Raw genomic sequence first — 26,401 nt, forward strand, 5'->3', positions numbered from 1 at the left:
TAGAAGCATTAGTTGCAGTATATTTGAGGTCTTTGTGTTACTTAAATCATTTGAACTTACACACTTTGCACATTTCCTTGTGATTAGTAATTTATATATAAAATTCTGAAGAGTGAGTGTTTTTTCAGGAGGCAATTGAATAATTTATTTAACTTCTTAAAAGTTAAGAAGATATATATCCTTGCTATATCTAATGTAATTTATTCAACAAAGATTTATAATTAATTTCATGCTTGTTCTTTTTATTCTGGTCAGCCCAAGAAGTAGTGTAAGAAAGGGGCACAGAAAAGGTAGAAGGAGAAGAAAGGAGGAGAGGAGAGAGAGATTTATTTTTCATATGATAATATTGACTATATATTATGTTTGAAGTAAAAAGAGATATCTTAAGGACAAATATAAATATAGTTGACCTTTGAACAACACTGATTTGAACTGAATGGATCCACTTATATGCAGATTTTTTCAGTAAAATTTATACCGAGTGTACCTGCCTCTCCTGCCTCCCCTTCCACCTCTTCCAACTCTTCTACTTCTGCCACCCCTGACACAGCAAGACCAACCCCTCCTCTTCCTCCTCTTCCTCAGCCTACTCATTGTGCAGACAAGGATGAAGACCTTTATAATGATCCACTTCCACTTAATGAATAGTAAATACATTTTCTCTTCCTTTTATTTTCTTAAATGTTTCGGTGTTCTAGATTCTAGGAAATCAGATGAAAGCAATGTTAGGTTAGGCATTATTTAAATAATATAGGCCTCGTCATTTATGTTTTCCAAGAATGTTGTTTTCCCACAGCAACTATGATTTCATTTTATGCTGGGACAATTCATAAAGTATTGTTTTGAGTGGAGAGCAGATACTTATTTGTCTGTACTTGCTATAGCAAAATTGCTCCAAGGATAGCTCCAGGGTGCTTTCGAAGTTTGAAATTAGAAATGTAACTGGAAAAGTCAGCACATTTATCAGACTGCTTTTTTTTTCTCTAGGTGAATTGACTATGTATATATAATTAATAAATGATTAATAAATATACACTCACACACATTGCTGCTTCTGTTTTCTATTTCTGTAGTATGAGGATGTAGACAACTACTGAATGAGAATTTTAACTATCAGTCCATAAACTCCCTGTACACATAACATGTGGACCAATCTTGGTGGAACTTATGTCAAAATTTTTTTTCCGGTATCATTTAGGTAAAAAATTTAATGAAAATCTGTCCAGTGGGCTCAGAAAATATTTCTTTTGTTAATTATAAATGCTTTTGACAAGTGTATTGTTTATTGCTATGTAACAGATTTTCCTATAACATGGTTGCTTTAAACATGACTCATCTTTTCTAATTTTGGGGTCAGGAATTCAAACAGGGTGTGACATGGTGAATTTTCCTCTGCTCTCTGGTGTTTCAGGCCTCAGCTAGGAGACAAAGCTATTTCACTCACGTTCTTGGTGCTTTTGATGGCTGCCAGCTGAGGGCCTTGAAGGGACTGTCAAGGACAGGACATGCGTTCGGACTTGGCTTCCTCCCAGGGTACCAGCTGGATCCCAGCAGCAAGTGTCTCGGGAGAGCCAGAAAGAAGGCTCCGTGTTTTATGGTCTTAGCCTTGAAAGCCACACACGGTCACTTCCACCACATTCTTCTAGTCAAGGCAATCACAAAGGTCCCCACAGGTTCAAAGGGAGACCCTGCCACCCTGGAGGAATGTCAGACACAAGCAGGATGGAATATATATCAGTGCAGGCATCTTTAGAAAATACAGTCTCCACAATGCCAGTGTCAAAATGGAAAGTTCTAACGAACACGGTATATACCTTCTACATGAATTACGCAGAAGTAGTGGACCACAGATGAAGATGCCATTCTAATGTTATGTATGGAATTTGTGTCCGTGATAGACTTCACAGACCTCCAGTGCTGCTGAAGTTCCTATGCTCAGCTTTCTGCAGAAGCTTGGAAAACACCTAACCCAGGGTGTTGTGCTCCAAGTGGTGACTGTGCCGAGGAAGAAATGCTGATAAAGTTTTTAATATCTGATTTATCAGAAAGAGATAATTTTTATTGACTTATTCTTTCTGATGCTGTCTATATTTTATGTGTATATAAAATATATATATGTGTTTATAATATGTAATATATATGCTACATAAAATATATTATACAGTACTATATATGTATATATGTATATACATACACAAATACATACAACTCTGTACAACTCTATATAATCTAGTTTTAAATACACTAAAAGCTTAAGTCACATTTGGAAGAATGGAGCCATAATGACAAGGTAATAAACTTTCCAGCCTTAAATTTATTGAAGCATGACCTAAATGGCCTGACTTGACATCTGGCAGAGATATTTGGAAGGGGAGAGGATAGTAGTAGGAACAATATAGATTCAGTCATTAGTTGGGAGTTTGGACTGAAACTCTAAGATCCTTATATAATTAATGTTAGTAAAAGTAATTATTTAGTCCTTCCTCTAAAATTAACATTATATTAGTTTGTTAGGGCTGCCATAACAAAGGACCACAGTCTGGGTAGCTTAAACAATAAAAATTTATTTTCTCACAGTTCTGGAGGCTGGAAGTTCAAATTCAGGATGTTGGCAGGGTTGGTTTCTTCTGAAGCCTTTCTTTTTAACTTATCTCTGTGTCTTCCCATGTTCTTCCCACTATGTGCATCTGAGTCTTAATCTCTTCTTTTTATAAGGATACCAGTCATATTGGTTTAGGGCCCACCCTAATGACCTCATTTTTAACTCCGTTATCTCTTTAAAGACCCTATCTCCAAATATACTCACATTCTGAGGTACTGGGAGTTAAGACTTCAACAAATGAATTTTTGGGTAGGCACAATTCAGTCCATAATAGCTGTCAAATAATATTTTCTGTTTATTAAAATAAAATAGCACTTTATCCATAAATTTCTTTCTCTGTAGTTAGTAGGGGCTTTATAAATGTTTGTTTCCTGTTCGACATTCAAGGAAGCCATTGGCTATTTCAGCTTACATTTTAGTGCCACTGATAACATCTGTGCCTGCCCCAAACATACTAAAGTGTTCTAATAAATACTTTTAATAAAGAGTTCCAATAATAAAGTAGGTAACCTTACAAACAGAATTCATACCTTTTTCTATTTTTCTCTGTCACTCGTGAGAGTTCAGTTTCATTCTAGAAAAAAAATTGCACCATGAAAGGTTTGTGAAAAGAACTATTCAAAAGCTAAGGCAAGAAAAAAAATCAAGATTAAATCGTTAAAAACATGCCCTTTCAAGGAATAAAATTTTATGATAAACCTGGTAACTGTCCAAACATGTGTTACGAGATGCAGAGCCACTATTGGTACACAGCAACAAAAGTACCAGAATTTGGATCTTGAGAGATAAGCCTGACTAAATTTAATGTTTTCTTTCACATTTTATATTTTTGTCCAAGTTTCCAGGATATAGTTATTTTCATGTCTATTTTTGTATTTTTTTCCTCTAAGAAGGTTTTACTTTAGGATATTAACAGTTTCTGTGCAATTCCTTCACATCTTTAAAAAAAAAATTCTCAGGGTGACATTAGCCGTGACCAATAGGGTTGCATAAATTATTTTTAAATTTGTTATTATTTTAATTGTCTTCTAATTAATTTGAAGGTCTCTGCTTTTTTGTGGCCAATTCTTCTCTCTCATCCATCTTTACTTTCACTCTATTTTTTGGTTTTGTAATATGCTGAGAATTGTATTTCATCTTAATAAAGGAAACAAGTACGTACAGACTGTGACTATGGATTTGAAATAGAAGTGTTAACATTTCTGAGTACTCCGACTTGACTCTTTTTCTTCTTTTCTAGTACACTGCTGCTTCCAATAAGATAAAACTTTGACCCTTTCTCACTTGCTTTGTTTCAGTAGTGTTGTCATGGTCTCACCTGATCTTGTTCCCATACTTAGACATTGCCCAGGCTATTTTTAATATAAAGCTGATCATGTTGCTGTCTTATTTAATGATTGATATCAATCCTCGTTAACTTTAAGATCAGATACTACCGTTTAAGAGTTGTTTAGCAGGTCCTTAAGGTAATGGCAATAACATGTATCTCCAGCTCAGTCTTTCTCAACTTTCTTGTGTCTTGTCCAGGACCAAACCACACCAAATTATTTGCATTTCTCAAAATATATAACATTTTCTCATCTCGCATGGCCTTTTAGCACACTCTTTTCCTATGCTTGGCTAGCATCTTTTCTCTTCCCCAATGCCTCACTTCATTTTTTTTCAATCTCTCCTTTATTTAAAAAGCATTATCGAGTCTCTCCTTTATGCCTGGCACTGTGCTATGCAACAGCAGTGAACAAGACAGCAGCAGTTCCAACCCTGCTGGTTACCTTACCTGGATGGCTCCTATAACTACATTTCCTATGTGGTATTGTCCCCCTCTACACTTGAAGTTAGTGCATGGCAAGTAGTTTCTCTTTTATCTTCATCAGTCCAATACCTATTATAGTGCCTGGATACAGAATAGTTCAGTGAATGCTAATAAGGAATGAATGTGTGTGTCTGCTTCTGTTCAGTGTGTGCTATTTATAGTTATGATGCAATGATTTATATTTGCTTATTTTTTAATTCCCCTTTCAATTCTGGATTAATATTATTTCATCAAGATCCTTTGTATAAGCACTGAATTAATGATGTTAATTCAAAGGAAATATTTAGAGGTTTACCAAAACTAGTGTTTAATACCAAAATGTCGTCGTTGACTGGTAGATTTATCAATCAAAGAAACAGAAGCAGTAGGAGATGTAGAGAAGTTTTTATTTGTTTATGTAACAAGAAATTGACTTATGTGATTGCAGGGACTGGCTAGGCAAACCCAAAATCTGTAGAGCTGATCATCAGGTAGGGAAGGTTGAAACTCTTGGCTACAGTGGGATTTTTATCTCCAGGAAGTCTCAGCTCTGCTCTTAAGCCTTTATTAACTGATTTACTCAGGCCCATCCAGATTATCTGGGTTAATATTCCTTACTTAAAGTCAACTGATTATGGGCTCTAATTATTAATATATAGAAGATACTTTCACAATAACATTTGGATTAGTGTTTGAATAACCGAGATCTGTAGCCTAGCCAAGCTGATGTGTCAAAATATGATTATGCCTGTGAATAGCCACTGCACTCCAGCCTGGGCAACATAGTGAGACCCCATCTCCTAAAAAAAATTTAAATCCCATAAAAACAAGTTAGAAATAATATTTGCTAATATTTTAAAAGCTCTTACCATTTTCCTGACATACTAAGCACTTTACATGAATTAATTAATTTAATCATCACAACAACTCAAGTGCAAGATATTATTATATTTTACTGATGGGAAAACAACCTCCAAGAGAGGTAAATTTGATTTGAGAATCTATTCCAATCAATCTACACCATACAAGAGCACATATTTTTGTCATTTATATTCACTGGTATATATCTCAAGCACCTAGAACAGTGCTGGACAAAGAAAAACAACAGAAGTTGATTACAAATATACACACACACACACATACACACACACACATATATATGTTTTCTAAATTATGCATCTTCCTTTGCCACAGATAAATGTGTCAGGTTTCATCTTGCCACTTGCCGCTCATTCTCCAGTGGAGCAATAGGAAAAGAGTTGTAAGTCATTTTGAAAGACAGATCTTAGAATGCAAAGCATTTGTATGATGCCTCAGAGTGTGTTATGTTGGGAGGCAAATTGCTTAATGGTTACACAGTTTTCTCAGGGTAAAGAATTCAGTTACAGGAATATTATTAAATAGAAGCAATTGGAAAAGATAAACTGTTAAATTTACTCAGTACTTTAAAACACTTGATATATTTGAATAAGAATCAGCATCAAGTATGCTCAATAGCACTAGAGGCAAATTGAGTGAATTCTGGTTTTGCTACTCCCAGGTTGTGTGACCTTGGATAGTGTACAATGGGAGTAACAGTTGTACTTATGCTATAGAATTTTTCTGTAGGGTAAAGACAATACAGTGACTATAAATTGTGTAGTTAGTACCCAGTATTATGTCTATCATGTAATTTTATTTAAATGTTTGTTAAATAAATAAGTCACTTTTTTGCTAGGTTAAGGTTTACCAGTGGAAAGTTACATGGTAAATACATGGATCTTAGATATTCGGAAAGGAAAATGGAAAAGTGAACGCTCTACCAAGTCAAAGCAAATTTTTTTTTCTTTTAAGGTTATAGTTTCCTCATTGATAGTAAGCTATTCTGGTGAATTGGAGTGATAACCTCAAGTGTAACAAATACATATATATCAAATATGTATTTTTAAAGTATCAGTACACACTACTGTTCTTAAGATAACTGAACTCTAGGAATCTAGTAATTTGAATGTTTTAATTTTTCATGAAAGAGAAAAATGCCTTTCCTGGTGTTTTTGTTTTCAAATTTATTAAAATATAAAATATGCTGCTTTCTTAATGCTTTAGGGTTGATTTTATAAATTAAAAAATCAAACAAAAATAGCATAGTAATTAAATAAAATCATTTTGATATAGCAAACTGGAGAAAAGGAGTAATTTAAAATTTCAGTGTTTAGCTTTTGAATCTCAACGTATTATGAATCTGGAAGAAATATTTGGGAGAATACAGCAATAATGGAAGGTCATTCCATGTAATAGCATATTCTTTGTGGTGCAATAAAAGGTTACCTGACAAAGTCAGACTACTCAATTTTAAAATGATTTCTACTCTGCCCCAAGATTTGCAGATTTTTGACTAAGTGGCCTCTAGAAGGTTCAGTCATTTTTGATGTTCATATATTTATAACTACCTAGAAATAAATGAGACTAGTGCTTAGAACCAAATCTAAGGATTGTGACTATCAGCTGTTTGTCCTCCTTTTTTAATCCCTATTTGTATATCTCATAATTAAGTGTCAGTTTCACAGGTGTGAATCATTCTTTTCTTATTAAGAGATAGTTGCTGACAACTGACTTGTAGGTGCAGTTCTGGTAGTTCCACAGGTGACCTGCTCACAATGTTCTGATTAGTGACCCCAATCTTGGCAAAAAAGCCTCATCTGTCTCGAAAGAAATGAGGACTTTAATTTTCCAGTCGGCCTTGCTCTGACAGGCCTCTGACAGCGGCCTATGATGGAATGTTCTGCACTTCATGCAATACGTTAACCACAAAAATTCTTTTCACAGAAGAGCAAATTTAAAATTTGTAGGTTAGCGTCTCAAATTGCTGTTTGCATCTATAGTTAGAAGAAATACTGAAAAATGTATTGATTTTTCAAACGATGGGTGCTGCAAACCTACTTGAATGTGAAATACCTTCACACTGGCTCATGTTTTATACATTATGTCATTTAATAATTGCTGTTTCATAAATTCACCTTTTAAAAGTTGAATAACATTTTCTGTACATTATTAAAACTAGCTTTATAAGTACAACTAAATAATAGAGTAATTAAAAGTTGGACATTTCTGTTTGTTTCACTCTCTGCTTTTTCCTAAAAGTGCGGTTTTCCCTGTTTTTAGAGTTCAGTCTGAATAGTGAACCATTTGAGTTTGATGTGATTTGGAAAGTACAGAAATTATCCTTACCTCAAACCAGAGTTCCTACAATTTTGACTGTGCCTAAACTTGTTACTATGATTCAGTCACCTAGATTACAAGCTAAAAGCTTATACTAGTACGTAAACACATTAATTTAATGGGAATCTATGAAATGAGTGTCATTCTTTTAACAGTTGTAGAACAATCAACTATATCAGTCATTTACAATACCTTCTGTAAAAGAGCTTTCTGTTTTGGGGAGGGGTGGAGGAGAGGCATTCAGAAAATGAAATGAAATTTAATTCAGTTAAATCAACAAAATAGTTTTCCTGAAGGAAATTCAAGAAATTCTACTATTTTCAAGCCAATGTCAGTATTTCACACATTTGTTCATCTACTCTGTTTTATGACTATATTTTGACATGTGTTTTATCTTTTCTGTTTTTGAAAGTCAGAGAAGATCACTATGGGAAATTTGGAGAATATGAAGACAATAAAGAAAAAAATGAAATCTGTTGTCAGATAACCCAAACTTTAACTCCTGTAATAGTTTTAATACATTTACATTTAATATCAGAAAATCTTACTGATTTTTTGTTTTCATTGGACATAATTTATCATTTTTAAAAGTTTTCCATAGTAACTGGGCCATTAATTTTCTAATTATTTTAGTAAATGATTTTTGTCAAAAGTTCTCTATGTCACTGAATATTGGGTATAATGCATAACTTTGAACATAATATTCCTTTTTAAATTTGGAATGTAATTTAAAGCTTATATATAGGTAGTGTGTTTATGCCCCATTTCTCATCTCTAATTTTGAATGTTTTAATTGTCCTTTGAATTAATCCTTTTTCAAATTAGTATGGCCTTTGAAAAGCCAGTATATTATATTATTTATTGAATCTATATATTTTTGTTTATGTTATTTCTTTTGTCTGAAATTTTTTCTCTTGATTTCTTTTGGTCAGTTTTGTTTTTCTTTTTCTAACAGCATAAGTTAATAATTTAGTAATTTTTCCTACTTTTTGGGTTATAAAAACATTCTACCTTTGTGCTTTCAGGAATTTAAGGGTTTATCATATTTTATCCAAAGGAAAGTATTGGAATGCACTTAATTTTTTTATGATGTATTATATAAGCAATCTTTCTCAATTGTGAGAAACATTTTCATTCTTATTTTTTGTAAAGTTCTATATATTTAGCAAACCATATAAAATTATCTTACTCTAGTTCTGTTTTTAGAAAATTTGTCTGTTTAATTCTACAAATGTGAAAAAGATGGACTCATAATGTCCCATAAAATTTGTATATTGTTTTCCTCTTATATCTCTAACATGTTTAAAAAAATGTACTCATTGCCTTATTAATGAGGTAATAAGGTAGAGAATTATGTTGGCTAACAATAATGATTCTCACTTTATTTCCATTGATTTTTATAGTCTAATTTACTTTTTGAGTCTCACAATAATTTAGCTATTTGTTTCAGGAATATTAAATTTTTCTGTGTCTTAAATAGGAATTTGTAAGATGGGTGTCAGGGATATTAAATAAATATCATTTTAAAATATAGCTTTCCCTGGTTCCCACTGACGTCCATATTCTTTTATAAAATGCTCAAGGACAGTAAAAGTCTATGATCTTTCCTTAAAAAGCAAATGTTTAAGCCCTGCTAGCTTTTGAGGTCTTTTTGATGAACTTACCTTTTAGTCTGGATCATCAAGATTTATTTTAATGGGAAATATAATATTTTCTCCTTCAGTTAGTAGTATTCATATCATTCTCCCAAAGTAATATATACATTTGTGTAACATTCAACATCTTGTAACTAAATTGCTCTACAGAATAGTTTATGTCATGGCCATTGTATTAATACTGTAAGATTGTGATTCACTGTTTACGTGGGACTTTGGTTTTGAAGAATATCATTTGTCAGAATATAGTGATCACATAAATATAAACTACTTCTACGGACAGAGAAGTTCTGTCTCTTCTCAGTGACAACTTGGACAGCCTAGGCAGGATCTTTGTTTTAAAAAGTTTGTATTCCCTTTTATTGCTCTATTTCGTTTTTTGTGAAGTTATAACTTCTCCATTCCTTATTTGCCTAATTTGCATTTATTATTCTAAATCTCTTCTTGTAATAAATGAAATTTAAAGATATTAAAACTTGTGTGTAATTTAATTTCAGCTAAATATGAAAGCTCAGTCCTTAACATGGCACTCTCAATGATAAATCATTAGACAGGCCCATTAATTGTTACTTTTATTGTATAACAAGGGCCTTATTCTTTCATTTGCTTAATTGTTCATTGTTTTTTACTTTCAGTACTTTTGAGCACAATTTCAATTGTTCTGTTTCTAGATCATAAATATTAAATAATGATTCTCAAAGTACCTTGTGTAAAAACAAATGTCTTCTATTTTTCAACTTTTTTGGCTTAGTTAGCATTATTTCCCTGCTTACTGCTCTTTTCCTTTTTAGAAGTAACTTAGGTCCAATTTCCCTCATAAACTTCTAGATAAAAGCTTTCACCTGATCTGGTCAGAAGCTTATTGTCCTAATATTTAAGAAGTATCTCTCAAACAAGAAACCAAAACTTCATTGTAAACTTGTGTTAGGGGACTCCCCCCCCCCACAGTAGAGTCTTATTATAAAGCAAATATCTTAGAACATACCAGTAGTTCAGAAAATATTTAATGAGTAAATGAATATTATCTCAGAGGAATGAATCAATAATGTTCCTCTTAGTCTATATTTTCATTAGTAGTATTTAAGGCAACAGTGGAAGTTTAAAAATATAATAGAGTTTTCTGTTCCCAGCTATGGTGGAATTGTTTGGTATAGACACAAAGCTCATGCCAAGAAGTAGAGAAAGTTAAATTAAAAAAAACCAACCAAACAAATGCCTGTTTCATGGCATTGGAGAGATAGATAATGGATAAACCATGAACCCTCCTCCTTGACACACTAATTTTTTATCTTTTGAGTGCCAGAAGATTGTTTTAAATTCAGCTCTGCTTTTAGTGGCCATTTATTTTATATCTTAGACTCTAGCCTTGACCAGGTTAATAATTCAGTGAATATTTCTCTTTGGGATCATGGCCCCACACTTTTTGGCTGATTTGTATGCCCTGTTGTATCTTTGTCTTCTCTTTTATTAATGCATGCTCTCCTCTTTATTATTGCCTCTTTCTGCACTGGAGAAGAGGTTAATTTGTTGCCCCCCACCCCTTAGTTCTTCAAGTAATTATGAACATTTAATTCTTAATCATTCAGTGAATATCAGCTTTCATTTATATTCAATTCAAATGTACACTGAATATATACTGTATATATTCGATTTCATTAGTTATCAAGAGTATATCAGTTAAAGCTACAATGCCATACCACTATACACTTAAAGGGAGGGCAAAATTCTAAGGTGACATATAACTACAGCCATTATTTAAGTCCCTTTACTGGGAAGATGATAGGACATCACTACTGTGATTATGTTTTAGGTGGCGGAAGGGATTTTCCATATGTCATTAAGGTTATCAATCAGTTGACTTTTGAGTTAATCAAAAAGAGATAATTCAGGCATCCCTAACCTGTGTTAATTTGTTATGCAGCAACAGAAAATTAATACAATGTTAACATTTTAATAAGAAAAAAACTGGCAAAACCAAGTGTTGGTGTGGATGTGGAACAACTGAAATTCTCTGTTGTTGGTCATGCAAATTAATACAGTTAATACTGTCAGTTCAGAATACCATTTGGCAGCTTCCATGAAAGCACAACATAGAACATAGGAACTTATTTTAGGGACAAGTACAGTTTTCTAGATAGTTTTTTAATACAAATATATTTGTACATATATTAAAAAGTATAAGAATGTTCATAGGCAATTGAAATAGCCCAAACTGGAAATACCCTGTATCTATTACCAATAAAATATACAAATAAGAGGCCGGGCGCGGTGGCTCATGCCTGTAATCCTAGCTCTGGGAGGCCGAGGCGGGTGGATCGCTCGAGGTCAGGAGTTCGAGACCAGCCTGAGCAAGAGTGAGACCCCGTCTCTACTAAAAATAGAAAGAAATTATCTGGCCAACTAAAAACATATATACAAAAAAAAAAAATTAGCCGGGAATGGTGGCTCATGCCTGTGGTCCCAGCTACTCGGGAGGCTGAGGCAGTAGGATCGCTTAAGCCCAGGAGTCTGAGGTTGCTGTGAGCTAGGCTGATGCCACGGCACTCACTCTAGCCCGGGCAACAAAGTGAGACTCTGTCTCAAAAAAAAAAAAAAAAAAAAAAAAAAAAAATATACAAATAAATTGTGATATAATAATCCAATGGAAAGCTACACAGTTATAAAAATGAACCAGCTACTGCTATACATGGGTGAATCTTACAAACATATATCGAATGAAACAAGACACACATAAAAGAACAGGCTCTCAAAAGAGTATGATACTATTTGTATATAAAGGTCAAAAATAGCCAAAATTTATCTATGGTAATATATGTGATAATAATAGTTAAGTTTTGAGGCTACAGTAGTGTTTGGGATGGGGTACCAGAGGAAGTTTTAGGGTGCTGGTAATGTATTATTGATTGATCTTGATACTGATTTTAAGCAGGTGTGTTCATGTTGCAAAGATTTCATTTTACTGTAAAGGTATGGCTTGTACACTTTTCATTCTCCAATGAAAAGCTTTTTAAAAAACAGACTGTAAAGTGTTTCTGCTGTAGGCTTAAAAAAAAGAAAAATTGCCCAAGGTCATAGAGCTAGGGAGTGTGAGTGGAAAGACTTAGGGCGGAAAGCGATATTTAAGGATAATTTAATAATTAATGCTTTAATTGAATTTTATCTTTTATTTGACTGAAAATAGAAAAGGGGAAAAAGGATAAGTGAGGAGAGCCCATAAATAATTTTGACATTTACAATTAATTTTTTTAAAAAACAGTTTGCCGGGAGGATTCATACCATTCTGTAGTCTCATGTGCTGCTGTAGTTCTCACTCCTATGGAACCAACAATAGAAATGAAGAAAAGAGAAGAACCAAAATTTCCTGAGCCTTCCAAACAGTAAGTGGGTCATTTACTTTTTCAGGGCCTTATAAAATCAGTTAGGTAACTGATCAGAATTATATTGCTCATAAATTGTGAGTTATAATAAATGTGCTAATAATAGTATAAAAAGAGCAGAAATTTTTTTTTAACATTTTAAAAAATCAGTCTATTTCATATTGTCTCAGTGAGTAACTTCTGTGTCTCCTAATTTCATGTGTTTGAACCATTTTTCATTCAAGTTTCATTTTGTTACCTTATCTTAAGGACTCCGGTAAGTAGGCTGATATACTTTATTTCCTTAACACTGTGATTGTGGATACACTGTTTTTGGAGTGCTTATCATATAGGTTTAGGCTTTGTCTAAAATGGAATCCATTTTTAATATAAAATTTTGAGCCTAAAGTTGGTTTGCATTTTTATAAAGAGTATCTCATTATTTTAAAATATTTTTATTAAATTACCACAAATTAAAACTCTACATTATTTAATGTTTCCTTATTTTTGCTATTTAAACAGTTCAAGCTTTCATTTAAGTTTAAATTTGATCTTATATTAAGTAAATTATAGAGTTCTATTCTTATAACAGCCAAAGAGACTTAAATTCATGATAACAAATATAAGATAGACTTGAAATATTAAATAAACTAGGTTTATTTCTAGTTATACATTAAATAAATGAAAAGGAAAAACCTCCTGATGATTTTTCAAAGAAAGTAGTACCATGCCTGACTTAAAGTCTCAGACTGGATACTATGGGATATATAAGGTGCTACCAAGGATTGTGTGCTGACCACCACATGAACAAGCTGAGATACACCTTGATGCAATTTTTTTTTTTTTAGTGGCAAGATATTTTTTAAATTTTAATTTTAATTATTTTGAGTACATTCTCCATTGTATTACATTGTATTATATTTTGCTTCTTGCATGTCTTTCTATGGGATAATAAGTTCTTAAAGACAGAGTTTCCTGGAATATGATCATGTTCGGTAGTCTTTGTGAAATCAATAAGAAAAATCCTTAATGTTACATTCGATAATGTTGAATTCAAATGGAGCAATGTATGTATTTGATTGCATGCAGATATTCGATATTAATATTCTCATTATAGAGGAGAGAAATTCTATCCATTTCAGAAAGTAATGATTGTAATTCAGTTTCAAGACAATCTAAAAGTGAAAACAATTTAACTTCTCTTAATATAGTCAATTTTTTAGGTTCCAAAAGCCATCTTTTATCTAATAGAAGGAAAATTAGATTTGTTTGTCAATTGAATTATATTAGAAAGCTCAAATGTGTTTCCCTGCTATATGTGTATAAAACTTTCCTCATCCATTAATTAGGGTGATATCACCACCCTTACTGTATTATGTAAAATGATGTTGGTAAAGGATCTGAAATCTAATAATGTATGAAGTGCTAATTATATTACACTTTCCATAGATTCAACTATCAACATATGGATAACTTACAGATATATTAAAATTATTTTTTTCCCGAAGGTGCTTCTGAATGCAAGGCTAATATTTAAAGTTGTTGATCAGACTTAGAGTCTCATACAGGTTTTGTATCCCTTATCTGAAATGCTTGGGACCAGAAGTGTTTTGGATTTCAGATTTTTTTCATATTTTGTAATATTTGCATTATATCAGTTAAGCGTCCCAAATCTGAAAAGCTGAAACTTGAAATACTCCAGTGAGCATTTGCTTTGAGCATCATACTGACATTCAAAAAATTTTGGATTTTGAGGCATTTCACTTTTCAGATTTTCAGATTTGGGCTGCTCAACCTGTATGTCTAAAACCAAATAAAAATCTCCTCTGGCCCCCTTAAATTCTCAATTCTTTCTAACTTCCATATTTAAGTAAAGCTACTATCATTTTTCGTTTCTTAAAATCTTGTTATGTTTCTTTCCTCACATCTCATATGCAGTTAGTTATCAATTACTTGATTAATATCTCCATTATGTCTTTATGACTATTTTAGCTGACCTGGAAGGCATATACATCTCATGTTCTAAATTCTTCTAACATGTATCTTTCTGTTGTGATCTTAATGATGTCATCTATGAAATGAAAATTACATATGCCCTACATACCTCATGCTGTTATTTTGAGAATTAAATAATAGGTGTGAATATATGGCCAAGAACACAAAATAGATATAAAGACAGTGATTCACTCAAAACTCTTTATTTGCCAATGAGAGAAGTCCATAGCAAACTGGTTTCCGAAAAATTAAGCATGGTGGCAGTTACTAGTTCATGTAATTAAAAAATATAAGGGTAGAAATTTCCTCAAGTGTAGTTGAGTCTGGTCCTCAAAAGATTTCATCACGCATCGTTCTTTCTGTATGCATCTCCTTGCTTCCCCGAGTGGAGTTTCTGTGTCCTGGGAGGTTTCGTTAGTGGTGACATTGGTGCATTGGTACAAGCTGGTGCTGTACCTCCTGAAACTTAGATGTAATCAGGGAAACAGACAGTAATTGATTAATTTCAAAAAGAAATGCAAAATTGTGACAATGGCTATAATAGAGAGTTATATCTCGTTATAAGGGCTTATAGTAAGAGATTTTAATATAGCCAAAGAGGTCAAGGAAACTTCCCTGGGTAAGTGACTCTTGAGCCAACATCTGAAGGATATTAGTTAATGAAAAAGCAAAGGAAGAACATTCTAGCAAAGGGAATAGCTTGTTAAGGTACTCTATGGTGGTGGGTGGGAACATGGAGAAATTGAAAGAAGGCTGGTGGGAAGAAAAGGAAGTCAAAGCATGTTTTTAAGCAGGGCCCAGGTGACATGGTCAGATTTGCCTTTTGAAAACTTTCTGCTTGTTTGTTAGAAAATAAATTGGGTGTGGTGGGGGCAGTGTGAGATAGAGCCAACTTGAGAGAGCCAAATTGTCAGCATTTCGCCCCAACTCCTGGTGGAGTGACTTTACATGAAAAGCTTGAAATCAGTCACTGGGGGTGGGGGGCATTGTATTTATACTGTAGAAATTGGCAATTTCTATAAATCAACACTTTCCCCCTCCCGCAGAGAGCTAGTTGTTAACTATTTATCAGTACATCACTAAAGGGACCATTGGGTGATTGCTGATAGTACCTTGGACTAGAGTGCTGGCATTAGTGATGGTGAGATGTGAAAAGAGAACTAAGTCAATTTATATTTAGGAACCTTGGCAAATTAAATATAGTTATTAAACTAATAGCTTATATTACTAAGTACTTGCAATAAAGATGAAGATGAGATATTATCCATATTACTAGTTGTAATTAAGATAAAATGTGACGATCCTAACATTATCTTGAATTAGTAATAATTTAATGAATGAGGAGTCTTGATATTCTTTTAATTTATATTGAGTATTATCCATGGAACTATATAAATGGGACACACACACTCATATAAATGCACTTTGCATAAAATTCCTTTCTGAATCATTGTCATTGATTCTTGTTGAATATAAGTAAATATTTGCACGCAATATAAGTAAATTCCGCTTAGGTCTTTCTGTAAATTCTTATGATTCTTACTAACAATTTTCCTTCATTTACCCTCCACCACTTGGTGCCTTAAAACGCTTCCGTTTAAAGAAAAAAATCTGGTACTGAGGCCTAGAGAGGTTAAATATCAGGAAACTACTTTGAGTATGAAACAGTGCTCTTCCCCAGGTAGGTTTTCAAAAGAAACAGAAACCATTTCATGATGTTGGTCAATTCAAGGGTGGAAACAGCTGTCAGCAGAGAGAAGCAGGCTGCAGAGGAAGAGCCAATCACCATCGTGGTGGACAGAGATTCGAGGGGCACTTAGGCCAGCCAGATCCTGGATGTGTAGGAGGAGTTCAGGGTGGGAAGAATGAGGAGGCAGGTTACATGTCTTGTCAATTAAGCTATATCAACTGCTATCACTTGTGGAACAATTCATTGCTATTATCCTTTCGTGTTTTATATTATCTCTATTCAACTTATTGGAAGATGTGGGCTCATCATTCATTGGTTTGCTTTATAAAATTGGGACAGGGCAAGGCTCTTTGTTTTTCTGAACCCCAGTTCTCTTACTTGTAAAACAAACATTAGCAACACAGGGAAATTCTAAGAAGCAAAAGTCCAGGAATGCATGTTGTAAAATGTGAAGGAGCAATACTTTTCTTCTTTGCTTTATAGAGATATCTAAAATAAACATTCATTAACATTCTCAGATCTCTTTGAATTAAAGGATCTCCATGATTGATGGAAAAATCAAGGTATTTGTAGACTATGTGCTCCTGTAACACCTGGTCACCTCTATTATGGTACTTCTTAAAATTATAATTGCCTATATTTCTCTCACCAGACTTTAAAGAGAGGTATGTTTTGAGGACAGGTGTTTTCTATCAATCCTTTTTTTTTTTAATCTCCTGTGCTTAGCACAAAATTTTATATATTGTGGGCATTGCATAATTATCTGGATAATTATTTGTTGAATTTATAAATGTATTGTTTAAAATTATACATTTATTTGTTCAATAACACTGATATAGATCGTATCAGGTATCATGCACTGTCCTCAGCTTTATAAATATTAACTCATTTCATCCTCCTCACATTATGGGCTGTTATATCCCCAAGTTACAGCTCTGGCAACAAAGGCATTGGAGATTAAGTAACTTGTCCATGATTAACACTCTTAAAAGAGAACATATTGTACTTTCTTTTAAGTTACTTTAATTACTAAATTTAGAATCTGACACACTATGCAATCATTCTTTTTTTTAATATAGTTCTTTTTGTAGGCTTTTACAACCTAAAAAATACGAATGTGATTATAAACCAATAATGCTAAAGATGATTAGCATTTTCAAATCAACAGAATAAATGGAATAACTTAAGTAACAAAATTCTTCACTGACAATTAATCAGTACCTGTTCATTTATGCATATGTTTCTTCCCAAGTGAGCCAAAAAGAAAAGAAAACTGTTTTTTCCATGCTTCTGTCCTACTTATCGTCCTTCATTTTACTAGCTATTTTTTATGACTTTTTTGTTGGTTTCTTTCTTTTACATTTCTTTGGAAAATAACCTTTATTAAGCTTATGTCAATAAGGCTAAAATTACATATTTTGCAGGGAATAAAGAGACACATATGAATTTAGAGAACTAGTAGAAGATGGAAAAAATAAAGTTTTTCTCCCAAGCAATGCATCCATTCAGAATGTCACATGCATTATGAGATACTATAATACAGTACACCAAAATATAGTATCATTAAAAGAATTTAGATACATTATTGTGACTTTTACTTTTTTTACATAATATAGTTTAGTGTTTTCCTTGTAATTTGGGACCAGAAATAATGACATGTGCATGGTTCTGTGTGGATATAAAAGTCATAATGAAGAGCTACAAGGAACATATGTATTATACGAAGACAGATTATGGTATAAGGAGGGATTTTATAACAGCCAATGGATGTAGTGGGTTTCTTGTCACTGCAAATTTTATGTGACTATCATACAAGCATAAGGTAGGTGGATTCAAGCATTGTAGAGCTAATGGGACCCAACAATCTTTAAAATCTCTTCCAATCCGAAGAATCTATTCCTAACCAGGTCAAATGTACTTTATTATTATTGTTGTTATTGTTAAAATCAAAATATTTTCTGTCTCTTTGATTTAAAAAAATGTTATATTTAGTTAATGACAATTAAGATATAATTTGATTAATTACAAAAAGATTGTCCCCCATAATATGCTGAAATGAAAAATAATAAATTAAAAATTAAAAAGACATTGTACAACTATAAGGTGATTTTTATTTTTTTAATCTAAACTAAGGTATAAGAAAAGATTTGTAAAGGGTGTTTTTTTTTGTATCAGTTATTTTATTTGTATTTTCTGTGTTTTTAAGTTATTCTGTATCAGTTATGATGTCACCCCTGATTGATTTTTTTCCTACTCTTATTGGGAAGAGTTTTTGTTTTTCATTTAGTGTGTGTTAGGATGGTTGAATATTTAAAAAGAAAAATCAATGTTGCACTTTTGGGATTTCTGATAAATTAGTGTGGTGCCAAATTTCTGTGTTCTCTGTAAAATATTAGTATTATGTGGTACTTCTTTATGTCAGTAGTTTACATAAATCTACTTTTAGTGTCAAATAGTTCATTATACTTTACTAAATTTAATTAAATTATATTCTCCTCTTATGTGGATGTCCAGAAATTAGTAAAATTCTAAAATGTCAAGGATTCGTCCTTTTAGAATTTAAACAAACAGTCATATCATGTTGTGGAAAGAACATAAATAAAATATATAAATTGGGATCATGTCCCTAGCTCTCCCATAATCTATATGTCTCACCTTAAGTAAATCATTTGATCTCTGTGTTCTTTAGTTAAAACCTCTTTAAAATGAAGCATTTAAAATAAATATTTTCTGAGGTCCTATAAATCTCTTACTTTGACAATGTGTTGCTCTTTGAACATTTCTTTATGCTATATGATTTCAAAATATTTGATAAAATGAGGAATAAGAATTTGTGAATTTATAATTTCTATTTTTAAATGTTTTTGTGATTTAGAAGCTGTTCTGTTATGTTTACATTAATCTATAAACTCTAATGTCTTCTGAACAAAAACCTGTCACATTGCAAATGTAAATTGAAACACTTTTCCTCTCTTAGTAACACATCATATTTCAACATGTTTTATTTTTTGTGTTCCAATCATAAACTGATTAACTGAGTAATGTCAAGGACTGAGTTAAGTGTGTGACTGCCAAGAGTCAATATTAGACAAATAAAATGCACTGAGTTTTATGTTTATACTCTTTTTTTTTTTGTCCTAAGGGTATTATTTCTATTTCATTACAAGTAACTATGGAAATAACCCCATGGACTTGATCAGCCACTCTGAATGGGGTAATGTAGTAATGCTAGAGAGTAATCTCCTTTTTTTTATTTCTCATTTTACCATTTGGAATTCAGATATTTCAAGAGAAGCATGTTGTATAGCTAAAAAAATCAAAACAAAATTACTGCATTATATTGAACTGTGTGCACATACTTAATCATTTAATTAGAATAAGAAACACAGTATAAAGCATTTTACAAATGAGTGAAAGTTTACTTTCAGAAAATTGATAATGTCAGAAAAATTTGAATGGAAGCATCTTAGTGATATTAAAGACAGAAATTTTATGATTTAAATTTAATGTAGTTTCCATATATTTCAGATCATTAATTACCTGGCAGTTTAAATGTTTTGCATGATAAATATCTACCATTTCAATTTAAAACTGAATACTTGATTAAATTTTACGGTTATAAGATTAATGTTCCACAAAGAAATATTTTTCTCCTTACTATAGAAAGAAAAAAAAATAATAAGACTTGTTACACCTACTTTACTATTATCCCAATTATTGATCACATTTCCTCCCCTACTTGTAGTTGACTTTGAGAGGAAAAGAAGTTATTAGAAACTACTTAATACTCCCTGAAAGAAACTGGACATGATTTATTTTACTCAGTTGCACCAATAAGGGACTGGGAATGTTACAACAGCAACGGCACATTACAACTTCTTTTGCAGTTTTTATCTTCTTGGCATGGCTGAAATAACTATAAAAGTGCTTTGTTGACCTAGAAGCCCTGGAGAGTATTCTATAACTACTCAATGCACCATCAAGAGTGAACTGAGAGCAAAATGGAAGTGAAAAGCAAACTATGTGCATTGTCAGGTGGTATTGAACATACTGTTCTCTAACCAGTTTTCTTCAGAAACTTGGTTGAATTGATGCAACTATTCGTGGAGGGTGTTCTGCGTCCCAACAGTAAGGACAAAGTTCATTTTTTGTTTCACTGCTGTATCTTCCCACTATTAACATGGTGGATGACTTCTAGTGCCAGGAGAAATTACTTAAGTTTTAAGGTCAGAGACATGTGCATTTCCTGTTTATCGGTACTCTCTTAGATTATAAATGGCAGATACCCAACTCAAAAAGATATTAATATTAAGGATCCTCCCCAAAGAAGTAGACTCACAGAAATTTAGAATGTAAATTTCTTCAGGCAACATTTCTTACATTTTTCTTCTGTAAATATTATATATATGTGTGATTATTTTGTACCAGTAGGAAGAATACTGTTGTCAAAACAGGTATTGTGTATACTTTATAAATTAGATTCAACTGGCACGAAAGTAACTCATTGTTGCAATTTCAGGTTTCAGATAATATACCTGCTCTTGTTAAATTCATAGATACTAAGCATTAATCTTTGATCCTGTTCAAAATACAAGTATTAATAAAAATCTCATATTAAGATTACACTATAATTTTATATCAATAATGGTGGTATTTAACATTTATAACTTTTTTTTTTTTTTGATACAGAGTCTCGCTCTGTTGCCCGGGCTAGAGTGCCATGGAGTCAGCCTAGCTCACAGCAACCTCAAACTCCTGGGCTCAAGTGATCCTCCTGCCTCAGTCTCCCAGCTGGGACTACAGGCATGCGCCACCATGCCCGGCTAATTTTTTCTATATATATTTTTAGTTGTCCAGATAATTTCTTTCTATTTTTAGTAGAGATGAGGTCTCGCTCTTGCTCAGGCTGGTCTTGAACTCCTGAGCTCAAACGATCCACCCGCCTCGGCCTCCCAGAGTGCTAGGATTACAGGCATGAGCCACCGCGCCCGGCCTTAACATTTATAAATGTTATGTTGCAAACTAGCATTTCCACTTTTCATGTGTAGCCCTGTTACCTCATAGTAATAACAAAATTTTTCAAAAAACATATTAAAACCACTCGTTGAGATATATATATATATATTAATCTGAAAGCAGGAATTTATCAAGTGTAAAATATTATGTCTAAACAATTTAAATTGAGAAAATGATAACAAATGTAAACTGTTTATTCACGGGAAACTATGTGACCATGTGTTTGATGAAAATTTGAAGAATAAGTTTAATAAGGTTTCACTATATTGGCTCATGGAAATTGTATGTAAAAGTGAACTATGTACTGTTTTCTATACCACTTACACCCTTATACTGAAGGGGAGTTTGTTAGGAAGCTGCAAGACTTTAATTTCAGGGTAGAACCAGTCAACAGTTGTATCAGTATGAATCTTCCTTTTAAAAATTGTGATAAAATGCTGTAACTGCTGTGGAAAACAACGTGGTGGTTCTTCAAAAAATTGAACATAGAATAATATATGATCTAGCAATTCCACTTCTAGTTCCACTTCTGGTTATATATTCAAAAGAATTGCAAGCAGAGACTTGAACAGATATTTGTACCTTCGGGTTTAGAGCAGTATCATTCACAATAGCCAAAAGATAGAAGCACACCAAGTGTCCATCGCAGTATACAAATACAATCAAATATGATTTGGCTTTGAAAAGGAAGGGGATACTGAGGAAGGCAGGCACTGTTCCTCTTATTCACTGGTGCATTTGAAAGGCTTTGCATAGTGCCAGATTCCAGAAGGGGCTCAGTAAACATGCGTGGAGTGAATGGCTGAAAGAATGAGTAACTAATCTAGTATTTCAAGAGTTGCAGTAGAGATGTTGACACTTAGGAGAAAGGCTTCTTACAAGGAGTGACATTGGAGCAGTCTTGAATGTTCATAAGAGTTCACCACACAGAAAAAAATGGGAAAGTGGGCCTTCGGAGATCACACATTCCCTGTCCCTGAATGAGAAATTTAAAATGGGTGGTTGTACTAGGTGATCATTTAAATCCTCTATTCCCATATTTTTAAGTTAAAAAGTCTCATGTATATATAAAGATGATATGTATAAGAAAAAGCCTCAGTATGAATCTAGTAAATATGGGGACCAAAATTTTGCAAGAAATGGTGAGAAAATATTTAGATAACTGGAAATGAGACAACATGAAGATAATTTGTTTACCTTATATTTTTTATAACATTTAGGTTATAATTATAACTTTGAGAAAGGTACAAAATAGGATTCTAGCTCTCAAGATATGATATCCTTCACTTCAGTTTCAAATAATGATGTTAAACAGGGTCATTTTCATAAGAATATACCAGGATTTCACTGCGCTTCTGAATAGCCTTTTAAAATCATCAATTAACGTAAAAATCATCTTTCAAGCACCTTGTGCTGAGGATGGGGGATAGGGATGGCAGGAAAGGCTTGAGGAAGGATTGATTTTATAAGCAGTCAGTTCACTAGTGAATATTTTAGTGTACGGCAAATTTTACTTCTCTACACAGAATCATAAATATAGCGTCTTGGATAATACATACCAGAATAATGAGACTGCCTTCTACTTTATTGAGTTTGGAATTAATAATTAATGATATGGGTAGATAATTCTCTGAATTCATGATTAGGTTTTCTCTGATAACAAAAGCCATTTTTCAACTTTTATTTCTTTCAAGGAGCATACTCCCTTGATTCATGTTTCAGTGTATTACACAGGGTCATTAACACCAGCATACCAGAAGAAGATAAAGAGAAAATATTTCCACATAGAGAAGTGGAATATGACCTCAAGTATTAAAAATGAATTCCAACATCTTGGATCTCAATCTTATAAGTTGAAAACCTTATTTTGAGCTGCAAGTGAGAACTAGTGTGCTATTTTAAGATTTATCCTTTCTATACAGGTTTAGGAAGTATACAGGACAGTGTTAAAGAGCTCAGTCTTTCTTGGGAGTCAGCATTCTTACAGTATCAGTTGAAAGCTGGCTGATCTTGGGCAAAGTGGGAAATTGTTAACAAGTTGGACTCCACTTACAGATTCTTGTTTTATTTCTTGAAAGTTAGATGACCTTTCAGAGTTGAGCAAACTACACAATCTCTCTGAATCTCAGAGATTTATACATTTGGAAATTTATGCTTAGTTTGTCGGCTTCATAAGGGGGATAAAAACAAGTGGCTGCACAGATTAGGTGTATAGTCAGTGCTCAATAAATAGCGGCTAGAAATTTTATGGAAGACGACCTGCTTTTCTCAAATAAAAGTTAAAATAAAATTCTACTATTAAATCAACTCCTTGCACCTTAACACCAATGGTTCCAATTCCAACATACTTTTAGAACAGCTCCTGCCATTGACAGGGAATAGATGTGTCAGGTTTGAGTGTGAAAATGTCGGTTCTAGGCACTATCATGGCTGAGGAATGACCAGACGCACCAAAGTAAGGCAAGCACGAGAATGAGGTTTATTGAGGAGAGAAAGATAGGATACAGGGCAAGAGCAAGATACAGGTTTACAGAGCTGGTACATACGCCACAGATGACAACCGGAACCACTGTCGCAGCAAAGGGAGAGCAAAAGGATGGGTGTAAAGGGCCTGGTTATGGTCTGTGTCTTGTTTTATAGTGCCCGAATTGGGACCTCCCTCGTGGTTCAGAGGTCACCATGGAACCACTTTGATTGAACAACTGGGGGTTGCATTACTGCATGCAGTTTGTTCTAGATCAATTTCTGGACTTTATGGTACCTATGCTGCTTGGCCCACGGGTTACAGAGTCCTCTGCATTCTTAGCAACTTAGCAGCTGGCACGCTAAGTTACGATTGGCAGATTTGTAGAGTATTCCCTCCCGCCCAGGTATGGCAGTCTTTTGGGAGAGGATTGGGGTTGGGCAGGACCAAGATGGGGGCCTGGGGCCCACTCTTGTCCTTCTTCCCAGGTGGGGCAGTCGCACCAAGGTAACGGCACCCACTTTCATCCCTAGGAGGCCTGGAATCCCTCACTATCTACCTAACAGATGCCCTGGGTTAGATAGCCATTTGTTCAAAATAATGGTCTAGTCCAGTTCCTAGTACAGCTTTTTGGATGCGTATAGCACATCCTTTGATCACTAAATGTGGTTCTCCTTGCCTAGATAGCTGATTTCTTTAGTTTCTCTCTGTTCCTATTCAGCATTCTTTCCAGATGCTCTTACAATTTCTAGCTCCTGATCTTAATCTGATTTTAACATTATATTGCTTGCAAATTTATTAAATATTAAAATGACTTAATTCTTCTCTATTCTAACAACCCAGGTTCAATTTTCCCCTGAGGTCATTGTTTGTATGAACAGTAGTGATGTGTACAACCTCCCCTTCAATTTTAGAGAATTGGATTCTATGTTGGGAAAGTCACTTAAGATTTTATGTTCTGGTCACCTCTTGTTGAAAAGATTACTGTCCAATAACCTAGTCCAAGACGGTTGTGATTAGAGAATAGTGCTTTAAAAACTATAAGATTTACTATTGTTATGAATTTGACTTGGATTAACATGACCATTGTAAATGACCAGCTTGGTGCTGATCTCCCAGGTTGGGTAGCTTATTAAGACCTGTTACTTTTGCTTACTTAGTTTAGAAATGGATATTAGCCATCTGCTAGGCAGTTCCAGTGTAGCTGCATTGATACCTACTTTCCTTCATCCTCACAGGCAACTCAGTGCCTGAGAAAATAGATGGCAATATATTTCATGCCAGCAAAATATCAAAATAATTTCTCCAAATACATAATACCCTACAGTATAGTGTAATTAATTATATTTGAGCTAAAAGATGCCCACTAATTTTTGTATGAGTACTTAAGGAAGTAAACAGAAATAGCAAGTAATTGTAATAACACAAATGAACAATAATTTATAGCTTATATTATCATTTATTTTTAATGGCGCTTGTAAGGTTCTATAAGGCAGAGATCATGACGTTACTGATGGAGATATCAAAGGTCCAATATGTCAAATAAAAGACCACATTTATACAGTTTGGGATTCTAGATTCTAGACAGATATTTCTATAATTATCAGGTCTCTGCAGCAGTGGGATAGAATGGCAGGGAGGAGAAGAAAGAATGAAACTAGTTTGCCTTTACTGCTAAAAGACAGACATTAAAAATGAATTAAGGTCAACTTATGTTTTTATTTTCCTCACGAAAAGCATTCATTCATAATAAAGCAAAAATGTTTTACTATGGTATCTGCTCAGAGTTTAAAAATAAATAGAAACCTCTCAAAGAATAAACAGTGTCTATTTTATGTTGTAACTTTGCTAATACTGCTGGAACATAATTTAGATAATATCGGTCCAGGGTGATTCAACGAAAGCACAATAGATGCCACTTGAAGTCACAACAATTAAAGAAGCTTAATAGAATGGCCTCAGTTCCTATGGTGATAGTTACAGATCTACTGAGGGACAGCATGAGAGGTGTAAAGAAATCATTGTGTTCTTTTCAGAAAATGATCTGTGACATATTTACTGAAGAGTAGAAAGTGGAAAAACTCACACTTATTATTTTACTCAATAACATCTGTATTTAGGAGTTAGAATTTAATGCAAATGCATTCAATATGGAGTATTAAACCATAGATTCAAATGGAATTGAAAGCAGAAGTTCTTCACTAGATCTCCTACATTTCATCATTTATAAAGGACAAGAAGATTTTATTGTCTTAGAATTGTTTTGTCCTCATAAACTGAGGCATGATTTCCTTGTTTTCAAATTTTTATGGGGTCTTCAGACTAACCTTTGAATGAATATATTGCTAATTTTATTCAAACACCACTCAGTTTAATCAACCATGATTCATTCAACCAATATTTTGCTCAAAATGGTTTTTTGCCATTTGTATATCTTCTTTGAAGAAATATCTACTTAAGTTCTTTACCCATTTTTAATTGAATTGTTTATTTTGCTATTGTTGTTTAGTTGCCTGGAGTCATTTCTTTTTTTTTTTTTTTTTTTTTTTTTGAGACAGCGTTTCACTTTTTTGCCCGGGCTAGAGTGAGTGCCGTGGTGTCAGCCTAGCTCACAGCAACCTCAAACTCCTGGG

The 26,401-nt window shown here is 33.3% G+C and overlaps 1 protein-coding gene across 1 annotated transcript in view; it reads left to right on the forward strand.

Annotated features, from left to right (window-relative positions):
- The window catches only part of CCSER1 (coiled-coil serine rich protein 1), a 466,722-nt gene that overhangs the window by 184,347 nt on the left and 255,974 nt on the right, over positions 1 to 26,401 (forward strand). Inside the window, exon 5 of the mRNA XM_045536844.1 lies at positions 12,504 to 12,624. Within this exon, the coding sequence (XP_045392800.1) occupies positions 12,504 to 12,624 (121 nt within the window). The remainder of the gene's footprint in view (positions 1 to 12,503; positions 12,625 to 26,401) is intronic.

The sequence above is a fragment of the Lemur catta genome, chromosome 24 (assembly GCF_020740605.2).
Source record: "Lemur catta isolate mLemCat1 chromosome 24, mLemCat1.pri, whole genome shotgun sequence".
NCBI lineage: Eukaryota > Metazoa > Chordata > Mammalia > Primates > Lemuridae > Lemur > Lemur catta.